The following is a 24,814-nucleotide window of genomic DNA, read 5'->3' as shown; positions in this document are numbered from 1 at the left end:
ACATGAATAGATTGTACCTAAGGTTTATCTTGGATGTCCAATACCTCAACCTATTCCTAGTCTATCCATGTGTGTAATACTACTGCTCCTAGGTCTACCTACACTATGTCACCTAGAGATCCAAAAGTGTGTAAGAGTGGGAGAAGCATTTCATAGGCACTCCCACTGCAAGTGTAAAACCATCAGGGTATTGATTATGAACGCTCACTGTCAACGTGTGTACAAATATTTTTGTATGGCCTATAAGTTTCACATATATTCATCAAAACATGGGTTTGGAGACGCTAGTCATCCATGATAAAAAGCTACATGGTAACTTTAACAATCTAGTATTGAAAATGATATCACCCAATGTTGCTGGTGTTGCAAGCGGAGTTTTAATTGAGTGGTGCTTCTTTTTGAGAATAGTTTTGCCCCTGCTCCTCGTTGTGGGACATGTCCCATTTGCATGTTATATTAGCTGCTCATGCAGTGACTAACTCCTTTGCCCTTCAAGGCATGAACACCATCGCCAAGGAGGAAGGAGATAGTTATCACCAGGAGGAAAGGTCGCATTAAAACACAATGATTGACAGCACATATCTGGTGTGCGGATAGACAAGGGACCCCAGTTTTGGGACACAGGGAAGGCCACTGTCCGGGAGAGCCCGGAGTCAGTCTCCCCAGAGGGGAACAAGTTAAACTGGCCTGTACCTCTAGATTATAATTAGGGCTCCCGGTTTTATGGTATTAATTTTTTTTACAAATCCATCTGTATTCATATTTATTTTTTGCTTATTTCATCTGCATTTATCCATATTTATTTAGGGTTTTGTGCAAATATTCACTCATGCTTGAATGCCTACTAGGTTTCAATGCTGTAAACACCTGCAGAAGATAAACAAATGTAAATCCGTATTTGTAAAGCGCAAACTACTCACCCTTACGGGTCTCAAGGCGCTGGGGGCCGTCATGGAAATTAAGTGAGCTATTGCCCAGAGTCACATGGTGCTGAGCTGAGATGCCGCCGGAGCCGGGGATCGAACCGTGAACCCTGTGCTCCTAAGTCAGCTGCCCTGGCCGCTGCACCACACCTCAACAAATGCACTTTTAAGAAAACATGCAAATTTCACTATCAACCTTGTGCATATTTACTGCTGTTAAAGTCTCTTTACTAAAATTCCTTTCTTTTTTAGCCCACTTGCCTATGAATCCACACAGCTATTGGCCGGGCAGTCATGGCAGACAGTATTTAGAATTACTCAAAAAGTAACCCAATTTCTGTTCTTATCCACATTTAAAAAAAAATACAGACAAGCAAATAAATGTTTTCAGTCTGTATTTATCTGTAAAAATCTGTAAAAACGGAAAACAGGGAGCCTTAATTATAATTCTTCTACCAATCACCTCTTACATTGTTGTGAGGGGGCAGTATCCACTCTATGTTGAGTTGGAGTACTCTTTCAGTGTACCTCCTTTTAATACAGCATAGTTTGGCTCGTGCTAAATGCTAAAACTTGGAACACCCCAACTGGATTTTGAGAATATCATGCTTCCTGGAAGGAAAACGAACAAGTCAGGAGGGTACAAATTTACATAGCTAGGCAGAGGTCCATTCACACAACAAACTCCATGAGTCGCAAATGACTTTCTGAGACCACTCAGTATCCCATAGCTTTCTCTATTTGAATATTAACATGCAAGTCTTAAAACTAGCTAGATGTTTACACAACATTCACATAGAAGGAAGCTCAAACATGACCCAAAGGTGTACCTATAAAGAAGTCTTCATTTTAGGAGACTGATTTCCTTAACCGCTTGTTTTTGTTGGAATGTTAAAAACAATGTTATCAGCAACATATACCTCAAAACTCTGGTGTTTGCAGTTCTATCTGAGGAGTAATCACAAAGACCATTTGATCAGCATAAAGAAAAGATGGGAATACACTATATTAACCTTCGAGAAAATGCTCCTGTTTTAACCGGCTAGTATAGAGATCTACTGCGAATGGAGAGGATCAAAGCAAGCCCAGTAGAAAGGTGCTGAAACTATACTATACATGTTCATTCTTAAATGCAGTACATCATTAACATCTGGAGTGCCAACCTACTATAAAGGAAGAAAAGCAACGGTACCATGCAGGGAAGGGGCTCAAACGCGAGCTAATAAATGATCACAGCACATTTACTACAATGATCACTAGTTAGTGAATTAAATCAATAAAAAACATTTACCTTATTATCAGGCTACTGATTTCATGAAGGTAAGAAGTCTGATCTATGCTTGAGTTTCTCTCCAGTCAAATCCCAATAAGCTATATCTAGTGTTTGATATGCCCTCTATCTTATGTGTTTATTCACCTATCCTTAGCCATTGCCCACTTTTACATTTCCATTTGCCATTTGGTGCAGGGGAGGGGAAATGGGAGGTCGGATGGCCCGGCTGGTCTGTGCAATGCCCTCCAGAACCAATGCCCTCTGTCTCCAAAGGACTTGGGGTGACTGCTGTACCGGTTGAGAATACTGCCTTCCCCTATATGCCAACCCACTGGAATAGCCTCTGAACATTTTGAATTGGTGTGGAAACTGCTTAGCAGGGGTTACCAAACCCATAGATCTTAGAGTGGTCTACACTCCCTAAATTGTTCCAATGCTAAAGCTTTATTTTCAGCTAGAAGGCGTGGGAGATCAAAGGCATATCCAGGGGAAAGGCTTGTACATCACAAGTAAATACTGTGGAGCACATCCATGCATGCTGACCAATCACAATGCTGTGGCCAACTGCCCTCCCCAGGCAATTGCTTGTATAGTGTCCTGTCCATCATGAATTGTCTGAGCCAGGACTTCCAGCTAGATCTTGCTGACCATGTTCCACAGGGAATGCTTGTAGCGACCCAGTAGGCAGACTGCATTTACCAACTTCAGCCGTAAGCTGGCAGAGGAAAACCTATGCTTGCAAAAGCCTCACTCTTCCTGGACTCTGAATCACAAGTAGTCATAGAGAATTAATTGGGATTCACCTTACTAGTTGAGGCTGTTATGTTCACTTATCACGCAGGAGAGCCAGGATACCGGTAAGTGAAGATTTATTCATCTTCAGTGAATGGCCATTTAAACCCCCAGCCAACTGCCCAAATTGTGAAGTAGAACAGACAGTTTTCCTATTGCAGATTATTTCTCCCCACCAATTGCAAGTTGATACGAGTCAAAAAACTCCCATTGTTAACATGTCAATAAAGGGTCTCTCTTTTCTGATGGAAACTGTGGACGTTGTGACAATCGCAGCAGACATATTGTCTAAAAGTATTCTTGAAAAATAAAAATAAAATTTGCAATAAGTTGTTGTGCCTGTCACCGCTGACGGGTTTACAGGAACCATGTTCACGAAGAGGAAATATAATTTTCACATTTTCTTGATTTTTAAAAAAATAACTCCCAATCTCTTACGATGGCCACAATGATTGCTGAATGACCTCTTTTTAAAAGCCAGCTTGTATTGGAAAAATCAACTTCTAATAAAATAGGAACCAAGTTTTAAGGTTAATTATTTCTACAAACCGTAGGACATGCATTGGAATTGCCCAACTTGCAAAAATGACCTCCAAATGTGGTGCCTGGTTTCTATGGGATATTGGGCGGCCCAATAAGTCGCCATCCGGAACAGTTTTTCATCGCCGGCGCACCTTCTCTGTTTTAACCCAATAGGAATGTTGCACTGAAGTGTAAAAGAAATTCCTCCCCAAAGGCAGACGAAGGAGACATTGATTGGGGTTCACCCCAACACACAATACCAGTGATGAACTGTAACAGTGAAACAATGAGGAAAGCTTCAAAATTGTACTTTGTGGGTTCATCAAAATCTGGTGGTTTTCTTCATGAAGGTGGCAGGACTTGTTTGTCGCCAGTGTTATATTTCTTGCTTCGCAAAAGTTGCTACTTGCAAAAAATGTGGAAAGAAAGGTCACTCCATGAGAGTGTGTAAGAGCGTGACCATTCAAAGCGTGTCTTCAGCTCTGGGTGATAGGGAAGTAGTTCTAAGTGTCCGAAGTGATGGTAGTATTGATAGTGATCCTATTGTTATGTCTCAGCACAAAATTATGACTAGTGGAAATTTTATAAATATTTTAGTTGATTCTGGTTTTCCCTGCACAATTATTGGATATAAAAATTGGGAGAAAGTTTTTGGTCCTGATAATATTACATTGTTGGCATCAGATATGGTGGTGTCAAGATAGATGTACTTGGTTATACTATTATGAGAGTACAATTCCAGGATAGAGAAACTGTAGGGAAAATTGTTGAAGACAAAGAGGGGACAATTTACTGGGATGGTGACACCAGTGTGATATGGGTCTCACACTTAAGCCTAAAGTACTTTTACTGTGTAATCTTGAGGACAATACAGACATTTACCAAACTTTCCAGAGGATTTTAAGGATGCTTTAGGTTCACTTAAATGGTTACAACACAAAATCAATCTCAAGAAGAATGCCGGTCCTTCATTGCATAAGGTGCGGAAGGTACCTAATTTGATGCTTGGATTTTTTTGAAGGAAGAAAGTCTGAAACTTCTGGATGCAGGGAGTAATGGAGAAAATTGAATCCTGAGAGTGGCTGGCCCCTTTAGTTTTGGCACCCAAAGAGGGAGGGGAAAAATGAGTGTGTGTCGACCTACGTGACCTAAACAAACACATATGGCTTGACAGACAACCACTGTAGAACATATCTGATTCTCTAGTGACTCTTCATAAAGCTAAATTATTCACTGTAATGGATTTGTCATCTGCCTATCACCAGATTCTGTTACATGTGGAATCAAGACACATGACATCTTTTGTTATGCCTTCATCCCTTTGGGGGCGTATAGCTTCCTCCGCATGCCTTTTTAGACTGATATTGGTACCTGCATGCTTCCAAAAAGTTAAGATGAAGGTTTTTTGTGGGATACCCAAAGTATTGGTATGTTGAGATTACATTTTTATTTCTGGTGTGGACAAATGTGAACATGGTGGTATTTTGAGAAAAGTATTGATTAGAATGCACAGTTTCGGCCTTACTCGTAAAAGAAGTATAAATTCAGGGTAAAATTTGTTTTGTATTTGGAACATACCATTTCTTCTGAAGGGATTAGTTCCAACTTTGAACTGGCTAAAAGTATTTTAAAGGCACCGTCTCCCTGCAGCAAAGATCAAGGGCACTCATATTTGGGTTTGGCAGCGTGCTGCTCGAAGTTCATTCTGTTTTTTCTAATGTGTCCGTACCTTTGAGGTCTCTGCTCAAAAAGGGTGTTAACTTTGAATAGAACGAAGAATGTGTCTAGGCCTTTGAGACAAGAATATATAGTTGTTTTACCAACTGTAGGGCAATTTAATAAATGCGGAAAATATTTATTGTCTAATGATGCTTGTTTTTCTGGGTTGGAGGCTGTTTTCTCTCAAGTTGTCAATGGGGAAGAAAGAGTAATAGCTTTAGCTTCACACTCTGTCAGAGGTATTGAGGATAGATACTCTGTGATTTGGTGTGAAGCTTTGGCGGTTTCTTGGGCTGTACAACATTTCAAATTCTTTTTGTGTGGTATACCGTTCATGGTAAGGACGAACCATTGCCCTCCTATTCGAATATTTTCCAGTAAAGGGAGTGTAAATCTGACACCAAGAATTAAGAAGTCTGAGGGTTCGACTGATTTCTATTTCCATGTGGAGTACGTTTCTGGTGCAAGTAATAAAGCTGATGATTGCTTGTCTAGGTTACGCTCATTGAAACTGAATACATTTTCACTTCTCAGTACCCTAACTCTCCTGCGTGATATGTAAAAATAAGGCTTCAACCATCAGGATTGCCAGGATGAGGTCTGTGGCACCTGGCTACCTGTATATACACTAGTGGACAGAAACAGGGCTTTGACGAAGTGGCCAACACGGTATTGTTGAGGACCTTATTAAAAGGCAGCAAAGGCTCTGTCGTGGCTAGCCCAGGCTGTAAAATGTCTGCAAGCACATTCGTTTTCATGCCAACTGAGAAGAACTGTAAATCAAGGAGCTCGGCAGCCCACAGACTGACAATTGCACAGCAGGCACTTTATTCCTTGGCCTTAGTGGCAAATCAGATCTTGCCTCTGGGGAAGTGTCAGCCCTCTGGCCTCTCTTAAATTCATGTCAAAATGATCATCTGTTTAATGAAGATGGAGAGAACAGTTACCATCCACATCATCCTCATCCCCCATCTTGCGGTGTCCCTTGTTTAGAGTCAGAGCCAATAAGCAAATAGAGCCACTGATGGTACATCTGCCGGGGTTGAGGCACCATGTCAGTCACAATGTATGTCGACCAGTTGCTTTTTCTAATCTTGTGCGCAACATTGGTAAAAAATCTCGGTAAAGTCAGTATGGTATCCAATTTTCGATTCAGCACTGGATTCTCTTCCGGCACTGGTGGTGTTATTACTAACATCAATGTGGAAGGGCCCAGTGCAGGTCTTGGAGCCTGAGTTGAGGTATATACCAGTGTCGATTCAGGGCACAAGGCAGGCCCCAAGGGGTTAGATGGCACAATGGATGGATCTGCTGGTGATAACCCACATGTCTACGACTGGAGACCTTGATGGTGAACAAATCATATCATGACACCCTCATTCCCTTTCCTTTGGCACAGAGGAGCAGGTTGGGATGTTTTGCTCTTTTTTTTTTTTTTATGCTTCCACAGAATTCTACTTGGACTTGGAGGAGGATTTCAAGCTCAAAGCTGACCGCTTGCTGTGGTTGCATCGGTGTCAGGACTGAGTCTGTACTGCAATTTGGAGCAGGATTACCTGCAGACTGCAATACTTCTTGTGTTCAGCAACATGTAGTTTTGCCTTCCTCGCCTGGATCACCTTTAGTTGCAGGAGGACACATTTATTGCACGACTTTGAGTTGAGGCCTGATTCCAGAGCCACACCTTGTGCGGGCCTGTTACTGATATTTGCCTCCTGCAGTCATGTCATGGTTTGAAAAGTGTAGTTGTAGGAGGGGACATCATTTCCTAGCACATCAGTATAGATGTACTATGTGTAGAAGTAATTGGAAAAGCAACAGGTTTGGGAATGGAGCTCTGGATCGTCGTTATAAAGTTAAGAAAGAAAGGAACTGACAGCAGCATTTATGAGTGGAACTTGTATGCAGCTCTGTACTGTCACTTCAGGGGTGGTACAGAACCAAAGCAGAGCTACACTGCGCCACCTAGTGGAACGCCGGAGCACTGCTGCAAAAAGTGTGCATATCTGGTCTGGCACCTGGGGAGTATCCAAAGGTTAAGAATCTGCAATTGGAAGTATCCTTAAGAAATGAGTGTGTCTTGTAGGCTGGTAATGACTATTTGCTCTGGAGAACTCCAACTAGTGTTGCATGTGTTTTGCGTTGGTTTAATTATTATTGTTTTTATTTCATTAGCACATTTTATGCAGCCAGCAAGTACATCAGCAAAAGCACCCTCCCCTGCATCCAATCTCTTGCCCCTGTGATCATCTCCAGTCAGTTGTCCCCTACATTTCTTACTGCCAGACTCCCTAACATTCTACTCGTCTAATTTTTAGTATGTCCGTTTCTTGCCAGCAAGTATTAATTTACCTTTAGTGGAAAGCATTCATACATCTTGTGATGCTGTTAGTGTCTGTTTTCCATCTTTGAATATAGCTCCATAATATCACAGCTCCAACACCGTGTACCACTCTTTCTCTATACCTGTAGGTCTGTGTTGCAGTTACTTTAGTTTTGTTGCGATTTCTCTGAATATCTTCAGATTCTCATTAAGTAGTATGTCACCCTGAGTTTTCTCTTCACTTAATGCTCTTCCTTTATTAAAAAGGAAAATTAATCAAATAAGCTTTTGTCTAATGGCATGTGGCTGCCTCAATGCTAGTCAATAACCTCTTTAGTTGTTGGCACTTTTGATTATTGGTACATTGTTCCTTTAACTGTGATACAATCGAGTTTAGTAAATATGCGGATACCTTCTCAATGTTCTGCTACTGCAGATTTTTCAACAGTTTTGTTTTAATCAAATGCACATATGACTAAACTTGATTGCCTACGTTGTTTAAATGATATCACTGAAAAGATATAAAATCATTGCTTTCTTTAGGCATTTTTACTTTGTTTATCCTAATTTTCAAAATTAAAACTGTATATTCTAAAATATGTTCCAGGGACCCTGCATGTGACTAATGATGTTCTTGGAATAGCCATGATGGTGAAGCAGGATTACAAATAAGTAACTTTCCAACCTTGATCCGTAATGAAGGGAAACTCCTTGGGTACCCAGGTAGTTGTGGCACACAGTGTCGGTGGCATTTTCTCTATTAAACACTTCATCTGCCCTCCCAGATGAATTTCATTTGGTTCTTTTGTTTTAGTCACTTAGGGTGCTTATACCAATGTGAAGAGATGTTGTAATGGTTATCGTGAGCCTTTGTCATGGGCCACCATCCACCATTTCCTCACTTACTATTTGTGAGTTAACCAAAAGTGTGGGTACGCCCTGTACCCTTGACTTGAAACCTACGGCAGGATAACTAGCTGCATGCTAGGCTTGAGGCAGGGTTTACCTCCTGAACCATAATCTAGACCCACTTATGCCTTCTTTCACCCACATAGGTTTAGTATTCCTACCAAAGTTGAGCCTCCATTTTTTGTCCACTACTGCACTGCAGAAGTTCAGAAGGTCTGGGTTCCTATGAACTCTTTTTAAGTTTGTTCATCTATCTGCACTGCAGATCTTATGGGCATCTGTTTGCCAGTGGTTTAGAATAGTATAGAATACAACGAGAACCACAGATTAATCCTGACCTATTTCATCAGGAGATAACTACTATATGTGATTTGTACGGGCCCGACGAAGTGGAGTGAAAATTATTCAACACAGAGTTGTAGACCCCTACTTGGAACTTGCCAATTGAGAATGTGATACCAAGTAAATGCTTAGGCACTGCTAACTGCAGGATAATATAAGGTGTCCAGTCCTACGTCCACTGAAGAGAACTCCTTCTCCAAGAGCTCATTTCAGTTTCCAGTCCTCAATATCACACAGACACGGGATCGTCTCCCTAAACACTCATTGCTGTAGAGAAAACTCCCCCGTACCTGCACAAAATATTTTAACCTATCAAAACACAACATTCACAAGGTGGAGACACGTAACTTATATTTGGCATTAAAAAGTGTCATTATATGGGGTGTGTTTGCCATAAACCAGCAGTCAAACTGCCTTTACAAATATTAGTACATAAAGCGTAACAGAAGCACATACCTACAAAACGTAATGTATCATATTTTACTCCTTCACACCCATTTCCAAAAATGTAACCCTATAATGAACAATATATATGCCCTATAACAAACATTATATACGCCTCAAAATAATGGGCTTTTGACTTGTGTATGGTGTCTTAAATGGGTTGTGTGATGCAACCATGATTTCCCCAACCCCGCATGCCTAAACAACGTGGTCTGAATAACGACCGCGTCTTAACCATGCATTCCTTTACCACGCATGTCTTTACCACAATTTTTCGTGGTAAAGGCATGCATGGTAAAGGGGCATGCGTGGCTAAGGTCGCCATCCCCCTCCTCACTTCCCTAAGGTACAAACTCTCCCCACCCGCCCTGAGGTGCAAATACCCCACCCCCTTCCAACCCCCACGCTGTGCCCTCCCCCTGCCCTGATGCCTAATACCCTGTCCCTTAACCTGACCCAGCCCTAAAAACTGCCCCGCCCTCCCCTAAGCCCTAAAAACTACCCCGACTACCCATTCCCCTCCCCTGCCCTGAGGCCTAATACCATAACCGTTCATTAAAAAAACTAGCCCAACACTCCCCCCAACCCAAAAAACGTCTCCGACCCCCCCGCCCTGAAAACTACCCCTGCACTCCCCGCAGCCGTGAAAACTTGCCCCAACCCCCAGCTCTGAAAACTATTCCCTATCCCCCCGCCGGAAAACTACCTCCAACCCCCCAACCCTGAAGACTAGCCCCAAACCCCCAACCCAGAAAATTACCCCTGACCCACCCCCCAGCCCGGAAAACTACCCCGACCAGACCCACAGCCCACAAAACTACCCCAACCCAGAAAACTACCTCGACCCCTCCCCAGCCTACAAAACTACCCGACCCATAAAACTACCCCGACCCAACCCAAAAAACGACCTCAAACCCCCCTAGCCTACAAAACTACCCCAACCCACGAAACTACCCCTGACCCACAAACCAACCCCAACCCACAAAACGACCCTGACCCATCCCCCAGCCCACAAACAAACCCAACCGATCCTCCAGCCAAAAAAAAAAACCCGACCTACACCCCAGCCCACAAAAGTACCCCGACCCACCCCCCACCCCCACTTACCTCACCGCGGATCTCTCCCTGCTTCCGTCCAAAGCATCCTGCAGCCCACAAAATATCCTCGACTCACCCCCCAGCCCACAAAACATCCCCGACCCACCCCCCCAACCCACAAAACATCCTGACCCATCCCCCAGGCCACAAAACATCCTGACCCAGCCCACAAAACATGCTTGATCCACCCCCTAGCTCACAAAACATCCCTGACCCTCCAACCCACAAAACATTCCCAGCCCACAAAACTACACCGACCCACCCCCCAACCCACAAAAGTACCCCGAGCCAGCCCCGCTTACCTCGCCTCTCCCTGCATCCGTCCGTCCGTTCCGCAGCTAGAACGCGCATATGCCTTAACCACGCACATGCGTGGTTAAGGCATTTGCATGGTTAAGACATGCATGGTAGGGTTTGCGGAGGTGGAACACTCGTGGTTTAGACCGCAGTGTTCCAACTGTTTTCCCTTAAATGAAATACTAAAATGAAACCCTTCCTTTTATCCAATGTTTGAGTTAATTAAAATATCAAAAATTAATATAGTATGTTTCACTTTCTCCGTCCAGATGCAGCAGAAATAATTGACATTTGTCACCCTAACTGTTAGTTTGCCTTTCTCTGCTTTTTTAGTTTAACCTAGCCCTTTTATGGTTTGGTCTGGCAGCACCACTGTCGCCAGACATTTTTTGGAGAATCACCAGGAGAGGGGTTTTGGCTCCGCCCACATGTTGAGAGCAGGGACTACACGTTTTGATTGTAAGTGCTTGTCCTCCACACAGCTGGGATCATCTTGCTTATTTATCCAGTTGCCTGAATTGAACTTTAGGGGCCACACATGTGCCATTGTAATGCTATTTAAGTGCCTTAGATAACTACATAATTTAGGGTGTTTTTCTCAAATATATGACGTTACATCGCGGTCTTCATACCGCGATACGTTTACAACGCAGGCATTACAACGCAAGTCGTTACAACGACTTGCGCTGGAGGGCGCTGGACTTGGGAATAGTATGATTTACTATTCCAACTCAAGCCTACGTAACAGTAGGGAAGGTGTTGGAATAGTAAATCCTACTATTCCTTAGTGTATAGCGCCATCCAGCGCAAGTCGTTGTAACGACTTGCATTGTAATGCCTGCATTGTAAACGTATCTCAGTGTGAAGACCGTGATGTAACGGATATCTCCCGTTTTTCTCTAGCAGCAGCACAGTTGGGAGGAGGCAGTCATTGATGTACGTGGATTTTTCGGTCCGGCTTCACAGTGGATTCATGAGCTAGACCCATTGTCACTGCTTGTTTCACTAGTGTGGGCCCAAAATAAAATCTCCTACAATAAGCATATGACCACTGAGGCCCTTGAAGCCATATGGTCATGCAAATTCACTGGCTGCTTTTGGTGGCGTGTGGAAGATAGAGTCTGTTGGCTATCCCAATTCCTAAAATCATTGCTTTGGTTGATATATTTGTTAGCAGTTTCAGAAGATCACCCAGGGGCTAAGTGAATGTAGGTAGTGGATGGTCATTTCTTCCAAAAGGGTGAAATGTGGTGCAAGGTTAGTGCCATGAAGAAGTTCATGTGTGTTACCTGCTCTATGACGACCAGGAGAATTCTCATTAAATTTACTTTCAATTTGAGTTCTCTCTCAAACATTGCTGTTGACTCCAACAAAAGAAGAAAGTGTGCTTACATTATTTAATCACAGAGAGCTCTGTACCTCTTTCCTTTCTAAAGTGCCACATAATGCTGGTGATAACCTGAGGGTTGACAGAAATCTCCATATATATATATATACGCTTAATACATGTTAAGGTTTGAAAACTACATTGGCGCAAGGGCCATTGCAGTGTGAGCACAATTAGAGACTGAGTGTGACAAATGTGCTGAGCTGTCCATGGATAAAAAATTCAAATTGTGTGGCTGCTTGAGTGACTGATGCATCACTGGGGAACTACTATAACAGAGATTTACTTTTCATAATCGTAAGTAACAGAAAACAGATGAACATTATGTTTCCATGTGTTCCACTTTTGTGATTTCCAATATACTTGTACTGTGTGCACATTTCACTGTGCTGTTTTATCTTTTCCCGGGGAAGCATTCTGACATAAAATAAGGAAAATGCATTCCGTATTGTGAAAAACAAATATTTTATTTTAAAGTGCCAAGAGTCAGTCTGCAAAGTGCTTTGTCACAAATCATCAGCCTTGCAAATATTTCGTTCCTTCAGTTTACAATGGGTAGTGTGTGTGTGTGTGTGTGTTTTATTTTTTTCTAAACCTTTTTTTACACTGACAGATTCAGCTGCGTAATCAGCTCATCCGTGAATTGAAAAACCCAGGGTCAGCTGGAGAACCTCACCCACTCTCAGGGTCCCTCGAAGGAGATTCGCTGCTCTTTAGGGCATCGAACAGCCTGGTGGCTGATCATCTGCGTAACGCTGGCTATGAATACACACTCTCAGTGTTCTACCCAGAATGTGGCTTGGAAAAAGAGCGGGTGAGTGCAATCTGCATTAGTCGGCATGCACTTCTCCTTGTCTCAAGTGTTTGGTAGTTTTTTTTAATATGTCTTCTTTAATTTTACCAAACAGGCTTTTACTGTACAAGATCTGCTGCATCTAATGAAAGTTAACCCAAAATCTCGTTTGTACAAGTCTTTGGTAAGCATCTGATTAATTGTAGCATTTTTAATTAGTCAACATAGGCATGCTACATAAAGCTAATCATTTTTTGTTTGTTTTCACAGACCTCAAACAATCAGCAAGACAACAGACGAGGTACAGGTTTTTTAATTTTTCTTCATAAAAAAGTTGTTTCTTAAGTATATATTAATATTTGATCTAGAATCTCAGTATCTGTTTTTTTTTAAAACATATTTTTTTTATTAATCGATTGCACAGGTGTTACAGGACCCTGAATATCAGGGTCGACGACAGATTCACATTGCAGCATATCTCTATAGCAATCTATTTGTACATGTGTCATGCAAATATCTTGAATAAGAACAACCCCCCCCCTAACTCCCCCCACCCCATCCCCAGCGTCGCACCACATCCATGGATTCCCCACCACAGCCCCAAAATCCCACAGCCGCATCCCATTGTGGTAAGCTAAGTCCCCCGGACCTCCCGTCTTGCCCAGCTCCCCCCCTTCTCGACCAGGCTTCCTACACATCTCCATAATTAATCCTCTTCTTCCACTGGTGGCTCCAGCCACAGCCCCCGGTAATCCGCCCACCGTTTCCATATTTTATAGTGTTTGCGTGGACATCCTCGGGCTACATATTTGGGTTGTTCCAGCCCCATACAAAAATCTAGGCCGTTTTTCCATGCTGTGATCGATGGAGCCCTAGGCGCCTTCCATGCCCTGGCGATATCCCGCTTTGCCAGCGTAAGGCCCAGCCGTAGCAAGTGCCGCTTATATATGTTGCCCCCAATGCCCTCCATAACATGTAGCAATGCAAATCGTGGCGTGCGCGGGATCACCCACCCCAGCACCTCGGCCAGACAGGCAATTACCCCCCTCCAGAAGCGGTCCAGCGCTGGGCAGTTCCACGTAGTGTGTATAAATGTCCCCTCCTCCTGACCACACCGAGGACAGTCCGGAGCAGTAATCAAGCCCGCTCGGTACAGTCTGACCCGGGTAAAGTACACCCTGTGTAGGTATTTAAATTGTATGAGGCGCAGTCTCATCGCTATAGCTGCCTCCCTTGGGGCTACCAGGGCCTCCCTCCAGTCATCCTCAACTAAGGCACCCACGTCAGTTTCCCAATCTCCCCGCAACTTCTGAAGCTTCGTGGAGCAATGAATCACCAGGGCCTGATAGATCCTGGAGATTTTTTTGGTTTCCAGATCTCCCATAAAAAGCCACGCGTCCAACGGGCTAAACTCTGGGAGTGACGTCAGACCCTCTAGGCTGGGGGACAATGCATGCCGCAGTTGCAGATATTTGTAGAACTGTGATTGGGGCATAGAAAATTCCCTCTGCAAATCCTGAAATGATTTAAGTTTCGTACCACTCATGACATTTCCCAATGTCGAGATGCCTATATCGTCCCATCCACGGAAGCCTCTCAGCGCCATCAATTCTGGGAAGCGCCCATTACTCCAGAGGGGGGTCTCTTCAGTTAAGACATTCCACCAGCCCATCCGACGCAATGCCTGCCGCCAGATCAGGAAAACCACACGTGTGGCCGACAGTAGGCTATTGCGCACTGACGCCGAGTACAGGATAGCGTGTATTGTATTGGTTCCCATAAGCATCCTCTTCAGCGCATACGCCGGGTCTCCTCTATCCCCATACCACCACTCATTAAGAACAAGGAGGTGCGAGGCCTGATAGTAGGATAGGACATCAGAAGACGCAAGTCCTCCGTAATACGAGGATAGAAAACACGTTCTAAGAGCCACTCGCACTTTGCCCCCAACACTGAGTTCACCTGTCAGAACAATCGAGGCGGGATCGGGTATGGATAGTTTTGCAGTTGATATAGCAACTTAGGTAGTGCCACCATCTTAAAGATTGCCGACCTGCCATACAGCGTCAAAGGCATGCGAGACCAGGTCTTGAGATCCGTGCGGATCCTTTCCCATACTGGCGCTACATTCGGACCCAAGAGAGCTCCAGAGTCTCTGAAAGGAACACCCCCAAGTATTTCAATCCTCCCACCGCCAGCGGAATATCCCATGCCCACGCACCGGGCCCCGGGCAGTCCCCCAGCATCCACAGCGTGGATTTGGAGGGATTCATATATAATCCAGATGTCTCTCTAAAGATCTGCATGATTCGTAAGAGTCGCGGCCCCGATGTGTCTAACTCCGTAAGGAGGAACAGGACGTCATCAGCATATAATGCGATTCTGTCCGACACCTCCGGAGACCACTCGAAACCCCGGATCTGCGCATCAATACGCACCCACGCCGCCAATGGCTCCATGGCCAACGCAAACAGGTGCAGGGACAGGGGGCATCCCTGTCGCGTGCCCCGTTGTATGGGAAAGACAGGAGATGTCACCCTCGTACCGCCGCCTTCAAGTCTGTATAGAGGAGCTGGAGATAAGACAGAAATCTCGGACCCAGATTGAGTCGGCGCAATAAGGCAAACAGATATACCCAGCTCAAGGAATCAAAGGCCCTATCCATGTCCGCCAACAGTAATGCCGCCCCCTCCCCAGTCTGCCGAACCGCCGCCACCGCCACGTGCGCCCGCCTTATATTGTGTCTAGTGGCCCTCCTAGGCATGAATCCCGCCTGATCTGGATGTATAAGAGTCGATATATGGGGCAAAAGAAGATTAGCTAGTGCTTTGGCCAGGATCTTCGCCTCTACGTTGAGGAGGGAGATAGGCCGATACGAGGCCCGTTGATCTGGGGGCCGGCCAGGTTTAAGAAATACCACCACCTCTGCGTGTTTCCAGTCTGGGGGAAGCATGCCCCTCTCCCTGCCCTCCTCCACTACAGCTCGGTAGTAAGGGGCCAGTTGTGTGTTATAGCATTTGAAGAATTCACTCGGAAACCCATTGGGCCCAGGCGCTTTCCCTGAATTAAGTTCCCCCAAGGCCGTGCTGAGCTCTTCCTCCGTCAGTGGAAGGTCCAAACGTTCCCGCGTCTCATCCGATATCTGTACAGGGGGTAGGTCAGCTAGGAATGGCGCTATGGTGGCCGCCGGCAGGCACTCCCGGGGAGCATAGAGCTCCGCGTAGTAGGCAGCAAAGCTGTCGGCTATAAGGAGTGGATCCGTGTATCATCTAGTAAGCCCGGAAGGGTCTGAGCGTGAAAGGGGCCCTGGCATAGCCTGTAAAGCATCGTCCCGGACTTGTTCCCTCACTGATAAATCCTGCTACGCGTCGCCAGCCAAATCTGTTGGGCTTCATCCATAAGAAGGGCTGCACATGACTGTTGGGCATGGAGCAGGTGCCTCACCCACCGTCTTCCTCCCTCCTCCCTAGCTTGTCGCTCGAGTGCCTCAACGGAGGCCTCCGCTCGCATCAGTTCGTTCCTGCGCTTGCGGCGAGCCGCCGAGCACCAGGAAATGTCCACCCCATGTAAAGTTGGCTTCAAGGCCTCCCACAGGGATCCCACCCTTGACACCGATCCCTCATTAGAATCAAAGTAATGGGCAATAGCTTCCCTCATGTGAGTACTATAGGCTGTATTCTGTAGGTGCCATGGTGACAAACGCCATCTAAATGGCTGCCGCCCTCTGCCTATGGCCAGCTCAAGGGACACTGGAGAATGATCTGATAGGCCGTGGGGAAGAATCTCCGCGAGTACCACTCCACCTGCTCGCGCCCGGGGAAGAAATATGTAATCCAGTCTTGAGAAGGTAGCATGGACCGCTGAAAGATACGTATATTCCCGCCTATCTCCGTGTGTCCACCGCCAAACATCAACCCAGTCAAGACTAGTCACTAGGGAACTGAGTTTCGTGGGGCCACCTCTCCGCTCACTGCCTTCCCCCCCCGCTCCGGTCTCTGGCCAGATCCATAACATCATTCCAGTCCCCTCCCACGATAGAGAGCACATCTGGCAAATCCGCCCAGAGGGTCAATACCCTCTCCACAAAGGACCACTGCAAGGGGGGGGGGGGGCGTACACGCTACCCAAGATCACGAGGACTTCCCCAATCGTACCCCTGAGGAATATATAGCGGCCCTGTGGGTCAATCCACTGCTGCGCGTGCACATATGGGACCCTACGATGAACCAGTATCGCTACCCCTCTAGACCCCCTCGCAAACCCTGCATGAAATATCTGGTGATAGCCATATCTTTGCAAACATGGGGTCTTCGTACCCAAGAGGTGCGTCTCCTGCAGCATAAGAATATCCGCCCGCGCCCTCTTAGCCTGATGTAGTATTGCCCCTCGCTTAATTTTATCAAGTGCCCCCTCACATTCCAGCTTAGAATTCGGAGGGTACCTGGGACTCTTGTGACCCCAATCTGTTCGCTAGCCATTGGGAATGAACCTCATCTCCCTCCCCCATAGAAAACTGCAGCTAGATGTAGGACCAATGTCAGAAACCCACCAGGAAAGTGCGACGCGGAACCAATAACTATTCCCCCCAAACAAACCCCCCACCCCATACCTCAATAACACTGAAGCATCTGTCGCGGCGGGGCAAGTACCCACCTCCCAACCGGGGAAGTGGCACCGCCCCATCCAGTGGATCCCAAACTCACAGCCCATGTTCTTCAGGCTAGATCCCATCCCGGACTAGCCCGGCGGAACACCAGCCCACCCCTTTGTTCCCCCGACCATTACATCTCAAGGGCTATGATAAACACATTAGGGGCCCAGGAGAGCCCCCCCCCCGACCCAAACCAGCCCCAAGCAACAGAGTTACAGACGTCAATGTCCATGCCCCGGGCCATCTCCTGCCACGGCCCCACCCGACCCCGAGCGCCTCCTGGAGCGCGACCGTCTGTCCCCCAACCGCTGCCGTCTCTTCGAATCCTTCCGGGCCGCCTCTCCTCCAGGAGGCGTATGCACTCGTATCCGCACTCGTATCCGCACAGTCTCGTCAGCCCACCTGAAGACCTCCTCCGGAGTATCGAAGAAGTGAGTATGGGACTGATACACTACCCGCAGGCGAGCCGGAAACAGCAGAGCATATGGTAGCTTAAGGTCTCTCAGGCGGGCCTTCGCGGCCATGAAGGACTGACGCTGCTGCTGCACCAGACGGGTATAATCAGGGAATATCGTGATGCGTGCATTTTCATATTGCAGTGGCTCTTTAGCCCGGGCCTGTTTCAGAATGGCATCCCGGTCCATATAGTTCAGGAATCTCGCTATCACAGGTCTCGATCGCGCCTCCGGCTGCGACTTCTGCATGAATGCCCGGTGGGCCCGCTCCACCACGAAGCAACGTGACAGCGCGTCTGGCGGGAGCCAACCCTCCAGCCAGTGTGTAAGGAAGCGTTCCATATTACCCGCCTCGCATCCCTCCGGAAAGCCCACGAATCTCAGGTTGTTCCGCCGGGCCCGTCCTTCTGCGTCTTCCACCCGAAGCGCCAATCCCCGCTGAATCTTTTCCATGGATGCCATTTTTTGCTTCAGTGTGGTAACCTCATCCTCAACCCCTGAGATCCGGGTTTCCGCCTCTGTGATGCGAGACACTGCATTGCGCAGATCTTGGCGCAGCAATGTAACATCTGACCCAACCGCCCGATCTTGGCATCTAACATATCTCTGGATTGAGTTATGGCCGCCATCAGGGCTGCGTTATCCGGGATAGTCTCCGATGGACTCCCGGTCGCGCCAGCCACCGCCCCGGGACCGGTAAATTCATCAATTGGGCCATGGCGCGCGGAGCCACCACCTTTATCCCTCGGCATGTCTTTCTCCGGGGATCCCCAACCAGATCAGTCACAGCAGGGCCAAACGCCGGAACAGCCACCTCAGGCTCAAGAAGTTCCCTCCAGGGGGCCAAGCTCCACGGACCCACGCGGAGGTAGGTTCACAGACTCAGTACAGTCCTGCCAGATGTTGGGCGGCCTCCCCGAGAGCCCCGGACAACAATCGACCAGGAGCCTCCAGACCGGTCGCCCTCAACTAAGCCGTCCCCCAGGCCCAGGGCCACAATGCGCCACCGCAACTCGGCCGATCTCACCAGCAATGGCGCACCGCTATGGCAGTCCGCAGGGTCCCAGGCGCTGCCCCGTACGTGTCGGGCGCCCCGATATCATCATCATACTCCGCTCCTCCGTCTAGGGGCAGCCCTCCGATCCATCGCAAGCGTCACTCCTTCTCCCTGCTTACCTCCGCGGCCCGGTCTGGCCGCCGCAAAAGCGATCGCTGCTCCGCCTAGGCCATCACTCGCCTCCAGAGGTAGGCCCTCGCCTCTAGTCTGCCGCGAGTATCCGTCCACGGGTGGCCAGCCTCCTGCACGCGGGTGGGGATCAGAACCCAGTCAGGCAGCGTCTCCGTGGCCCACCACGTCCAGGGGGCCCTCACCACCGTTACTCCAGGCCGTCTCTCCACTACTCCAACTCTCAGCCAATGGGACCCGCGTTGCTGGCCGTGATGACTCTTAGCGCTTCTTCTCCGCTAGTCCGCTGCCACCACTCTCTTGTCGCCGGGCCGATCCCAATCAGCTGAGCACCCGACCCCCAGTGGTACGATCGGCCCCGTCCTCTCCTCCGCTGCGGATCTCAGGCCACCAGCGTCACTCGCCGCCAATCAGGGCCGGGCTCACCGTGATCCGCCGCTGCCAGGGACCGTCCGGAGGCAGCACTCGAGTCCCCTGCTGCAGCAGCGTCTCTAGACCCGGGCCGCGCGCAGGGCGACTCCACCGCCGGTAGCGCACCCGGGCACCCAGAGCTCCGTCGGTCAGCTGTGCGGGGGGGGGAGATGCCCCTACACCCCCTTCCGACCCAATGTGTGGCCAGGGGGACCAGGATATGTGAGGATATTGCCGCGGGCTACACGGAGCTCAGCTAACTCGCGTCCGCCATTGCAGCTCGCTTAGCCACGCCCCCAGTATCTGTTTTTTTAATTGAGTAGACCAACCAATGAATTGTTTATAAACTATTGGTTAATACAACACACCATTGTCTTGCACCTTGATCAGTGGATCTTTTTTGATAGTCATAAACGTTAAGGGTCCAATTCAAACCAGCATTTTTAAGCAAGTCAAGCGGTACTCCTTCAGAAACCTTTGACATCTTCCTATATGCCTCTGTGAATTGATTCCAAAATATTAAAATGGAAATAAATGAGGAATATTCATATACTCTTAGTACAAACAGGGCTGTGCTTTCTTTGCGCTAATAAGGAGTAGGAGGTTACAAAGGCATGTAGCAGTATGTAAAAACATACTCTTGTGGTACTATTTCCTGCTCGTAAATGCTTTTGTGACTTGTGCTTCCCCCTCCACATCTCCCAAGGACCATCTTCCCAGTGGCTTTACAGTTCACTTTTGTGCCTACAGATTGGATCATGCAGCTCTCAACTTCGAAAGCTCTGGTTAAGTTCTTTTGCTCCTGTCCGGTCTCTTCGCCTATCTATTTTAATTACTCATTAAAGCCTTTACTAATACACAAAGAAGGGATGTTATTAATACAGAGAGAGAGTTGTTTAATCACATCATACAACACTTATGTGAATAGTTGTGATAGCTTCACACCTAGCACATGCAACCACCAGTCTCTGCCATCTTGGAACTGTGGAACGAAATTAGAGGCGGCTTATCTTCCTCAAGGGAGATAGCTGTAGGGGCGTTGTTTGTAAGTGTTTCTTTGTCAAGCTATACCTGGCAGTTATTATGTGCACCAGCTTTGGCATCTTGAGTTCTTTGGCATCGTGAGTTCTAGCAGGGCACCAGCATAAAACGGATTCCCTGTGAACACTGTAAGATTGCCAGAGGGGAAAAGATCAGTTCCCATCTATCCTTCACTGAAATCATACAAAGCGAGTCATTCATGATTCCATGAATACATGCACTGAGTTTTCTTTGCTTTTAGTAGCATTTAACTTTACAGTAATCATTGCAAGAACCATTATGGCAATGATTAGTGTACTAACAAGTTTTAACTTTAGAGCATGCATCTCTGCTAAATCCCTGGTTGGAACACATGTCTTGCTTATGTTATGAATTTGATGATTCATGTATAATCTTGTTTTTTTTAAAGTCCGTGATGCATTGAGATAGATGAATGAGTCAAAATCGGAGTGATCAATAACTGGTTGTTCTATTAATCTCCTAAAAATTGTCAGTATTGGACATCAGATTTTTAGATGCATCTTTCACACAATGTTTACCTCTTTCAATCATTTTGTATGATTATCGTTTTGTTTCCCTGAAATATCAACATGTTGCTGCACAAACGGTCACACCTCATTTTCCACATTTCCCAGGGATTCTTCTCCATGTTTTAATGGAGTTGACAGAGTATCATCTGCAAAAAGAGAGTCGCGATGTAGACACACAGACAATCTCAACACCTCCCTATAAAGAATCAGTAGGTAAGATGAAACTTTTCACATTCTTTTTTTCTGCAGTCCTAATTATTTTCTAGTAATATCATCTATTGCATATACAATTGTATAAAGAAATCTTACTTCCCTTTCGGCTGCACTGGTTTCGCTGCATGATCCTGTATGCTCTTAAAGTTAAAAAAAACTCATACGCCCTTTCTTCACTATGAATTAATCTATCAATATGATGCTTATCCCATAAAAACAAGACAATTACTCCGATGCCACAGAAAGCCTCTTAATCTATCATTTTGTGGTAATTGTCTCATGATACGATCTTACAACAACAATTTGAGAAGTGATGGACTGGGATCATGCTTCTATAATGGAGAGTTTACAACCTGCCGAGACAGCACAGGCCATTAACCTGCTCAGAGTGTTTGCACAATAGTCTGTAGGTAAGGTCACTCAAACAAAAAGCGAAGTACATCTACATCCTGTCATGTTAATACTTCATCAATTCACTATATAAATGCATGCGCTTATGTATAACCTGTGTGTTTGAAGAATCACAGTTGATAGGGTTGTCAGTAGCAATTCATAGAACATCATGACACTGAATGAATCGATTATACAACCCAAAGGAAAATCAAAAACCTAATCGTCTATATAATGCTTGTAAACAAATCAACTGTGTAAAGTTCATTCGACAAATATAATGAGAACAGAATAAATTGGTGTAGATAAATTGATGTGTTATCCTTTATAATTTAACAGTAATTTAATACAAAATAACAAGGAGTTTGATAGAAAAGACCCTAGTTTTCATTTCCTAGCCTTGATCAAAGGTACAGTCTTTGCTACAACTCATGACATTTAATGCTAAAAAGGCACACAAATGTCTTTTCTACATGTCCCCTTTTAGATGCTGTTGTAAAAGGAAAACAAAATACTTCTGTAGTCTTAAATTAATGTTAGGGTAAATGAGTTATAAAGAACTGCTGTATTTGGTTGCACAAAATAGTTTTTCAACATCTTCTTGCATCAAAGTATGATGATAATGATGGATTTCTCAAAGTTAAATGGCTAAAACCAGAAAAACTACATAACCCGTGCCTTTAAAGTGTCTGCTTTCCTAATCCCCTATTTCACAAGAGAAATATCAGAATTTCATGCGATGTTATTCTGCCTCACTCTACTTCACTTAAAAATTCAGGAACAATTTCAATCTTAAGGAACAGCAATTCCATATTCCTCTTGTTGCAAGTAATTGCTTAAATGCCAACTACCTAGTGCCTCCAGCGGAGGACTGGTACCAGGCTCTGAGCAAAAGATAGTAGAGATTACAGGACAAAATAAATCCTTTCCTCTACATTCCATCCCCGCAGGCTCCTCTCCATCCCTCGCTGGAAATATCTGTGGTCAAACTTGTTTGTTTACCCACTCCTGTTTTAAGGTTTGTAACCAGTTTAACCTTCGGCATTCCAAGTTCTTTCAAAGTCCCCATATGACTTCTCAGCGCCATGGTTTTCAGAAACACTAGTAGCAGAAAAAAAAACGTTGTAAATGGGCTGAGACACATTGGTGCAAGCATTATAGTGAGGAAGGTAAAGCCGCTTACTGGGCAACTATAAGGAAATATCATGCTTCAGTTAAGGCTGGCAACAAAGCTTATTTTGGTGAGGGATTTGAGGCCACAGGAAATAAATCGCAGGAGGTGTTTTAAGATGGTAAAAGAATTCTTGCACCTACTGCCTGTAATAGAAGTTGTCCACCTTCTTTAGAACAGTGTGAGAAATTAGCCACCTTTTTTATGATAAGATTCTTAAAATACAATCTAATTTTGTCACAGGCTCTTTCAATGACGTGCTGTAGTGACAGAGGATACAGAATGTTTTTTGTCTACTTTCAGTCCCAACCCCCTGGATGTTTCTATAGCTGCTATCCGTGACCTTAAATCTGGCTCCCCTTCTGATTCGTGCCCCCCTTAACTGCTGATTTTGGGGGCAGATGTCATCAATCCAATGGTGACCAAATTACTTAATGATTCACTTGCCACTGCAGTCGTACCTTTAGCTTGGAAACCGACAAAAATACTCCCTGTTTTGGAAAAATCCTTGGCTGATCCTAACACACTGGCTAATTATAGACCTATTTCTCTATCTGCTTTTCCAAAAATTATAGAGAAGTTTGTAAATCGGCAGCTCTCTTATTATTTGGAGTCCATCGATCTCCTTCACCCCAGTCAGTCTGGGTTTTGGCTTAATTTGAGTACTGAGACTGTTCTTCTAGAGGTGACAGAACACATCAAATGCACTCTAGATAATGGTGGAAAGACTGTGCTGATACTATTAGATCTTTCAGCAGCCTTTAATAAGGTGCCACATTCTCTGCTCCTCTGCCAATCACAGGCCATTGGGTTAAATGGCTTAGCACTGAGATGGATGGAATCCTTTCTGGAGAACATAGGTCAATAGACTTGGACCCCTTCTCCCCCTTATTCATCTGGGACTAAGTCTTTAGCAGTAGGGGTGTCACAAGGATCTGCTTTGAGTCCTACACTTTTTAATATCTATTTCACTCCTCTGACACACTTTGTAGCGATCATTTCTTACGCTGATGACACACAGCTGCCCTTTCCGTTAATAAAGGTGAAGGAATTGATCCAGACGTCATGAAACCGTGTCTGACTGAAGTTTTCACCTGGATGCGTCAGAATCAGCTGATATGTTATGTTGATTTGTATAGCACACTAATCACCTGACAGGGTATCCAGGCGCGTATGTATGTGTGTAGGTGTGAGGTGCCCACAGTGCTTATACAAAGAGACCGGTCTTCATCTTCTTCCGGAACTGAAGAAGTGAGGAGGAAGCTCTGATGTGTTGATGGAGGTCGTTTCATGTCTTAGGTGCTATTTAGGAGAATGAGCGATCTGCAGTTTTGCTTTTGCTGATGTGGGGAATGTGTTTGAGTGAGAGAGAGCCAGAGCGTAAGTGTTGGTGAACGTGCATGTGGCTGTTCAGGTCTTCTGGTCCTGTGCTGTGTAAGGCTTTCTATGTGTGCGTGAGAAGTTTGAATTGGCTGCGCTTGTCAGTGGGGAGCCAGTAAAGCTTCATGAGGTGTGGTATGATGTGGGTGCAGCGTGCGAGGTCAAGCATGAGTCTTGCAGTGGTGTTCTGGATGGTCTGGAGTCTGTGTAGAAGTTGTTTGGGGATTCTAGTGTAGAGTGTTGCGTAGTCCAGCCTTCTGGTAACGAATGCTTCTGGTGTTAGGAGGCAACCATTTGAAAATCTTTCGTCGCATGTGTAGAATGTGGAAGCAGGAGGTGCACACTTTGTTGACTTGAGCCGTCATGCTGAGCTTGTCGTCTAGGATGATCCCTAGATTACCCTCATGGTCTGTGGATGTGGGTGTTGGTCCTACCTCCGACGGCCACCAGGGTCCAGAGTCCCATGGGGAGGTATCATTGGCAAAGACCAGTACTTCTGTCTTATCGGAGTTGAGATGCAGGCAGTTGGTTCACATCCATTCTGCTACCATGTTAATACAGTTG

General features: G+C 45.9%; 1 protein-coding gene across 2 annotated transcripts in view; it reads left to right on the top strand.

Moving 5' to 3' along the window:
- The window catches only part of OFD1 (OFD1 centriole and centriolar satellite protein), a 449,276-nt gene that overhangs the window by 68,671 nt on the left and 355,791 nt on the right, over positions 1–24,814 (top strand). For both annotated transcript variants that reach the window (XM_085622492.1, XM_085622491.1), the window contains exons 3-6: positions 12,643–12,843; positions 12,938–13,006; positions 13,093–13,123; positions 21,202–21,309. In XM_085622492.1, coding sequence (XP_085478618.1) covers positions 12,643–12,843; positions 12,938–13,006; positions 13,093–13,123; positions 21,202–21,309 — 409 coding nt within the window. The remainder of the gene's footprint in view (positions 1–12,642; positions 12,844–12,937; positions 13,007–13,092; positions 13,124–21,201; positions 21,310–24,814) is intronic.

The sequence above is a fragment of the Triturus cristatus genome, chromosome 8, assembly GCF_964204655.1.
Source record: "Triturus cristatus chromosome 8, aTriCri1.1, whole genome shotgun sequence".
Taxonomy (NCBI): domain Eukaryota; kingdom Metazoa; phylum Chordata; class Amphibia; order Caudata; family Salamandridae; genus Triturus; species Triturus cristatus.
Note: the sequence above shows the minus strand (reverse complement) of the source record. Positions and strands in the feature narration are given on the sequence as shown.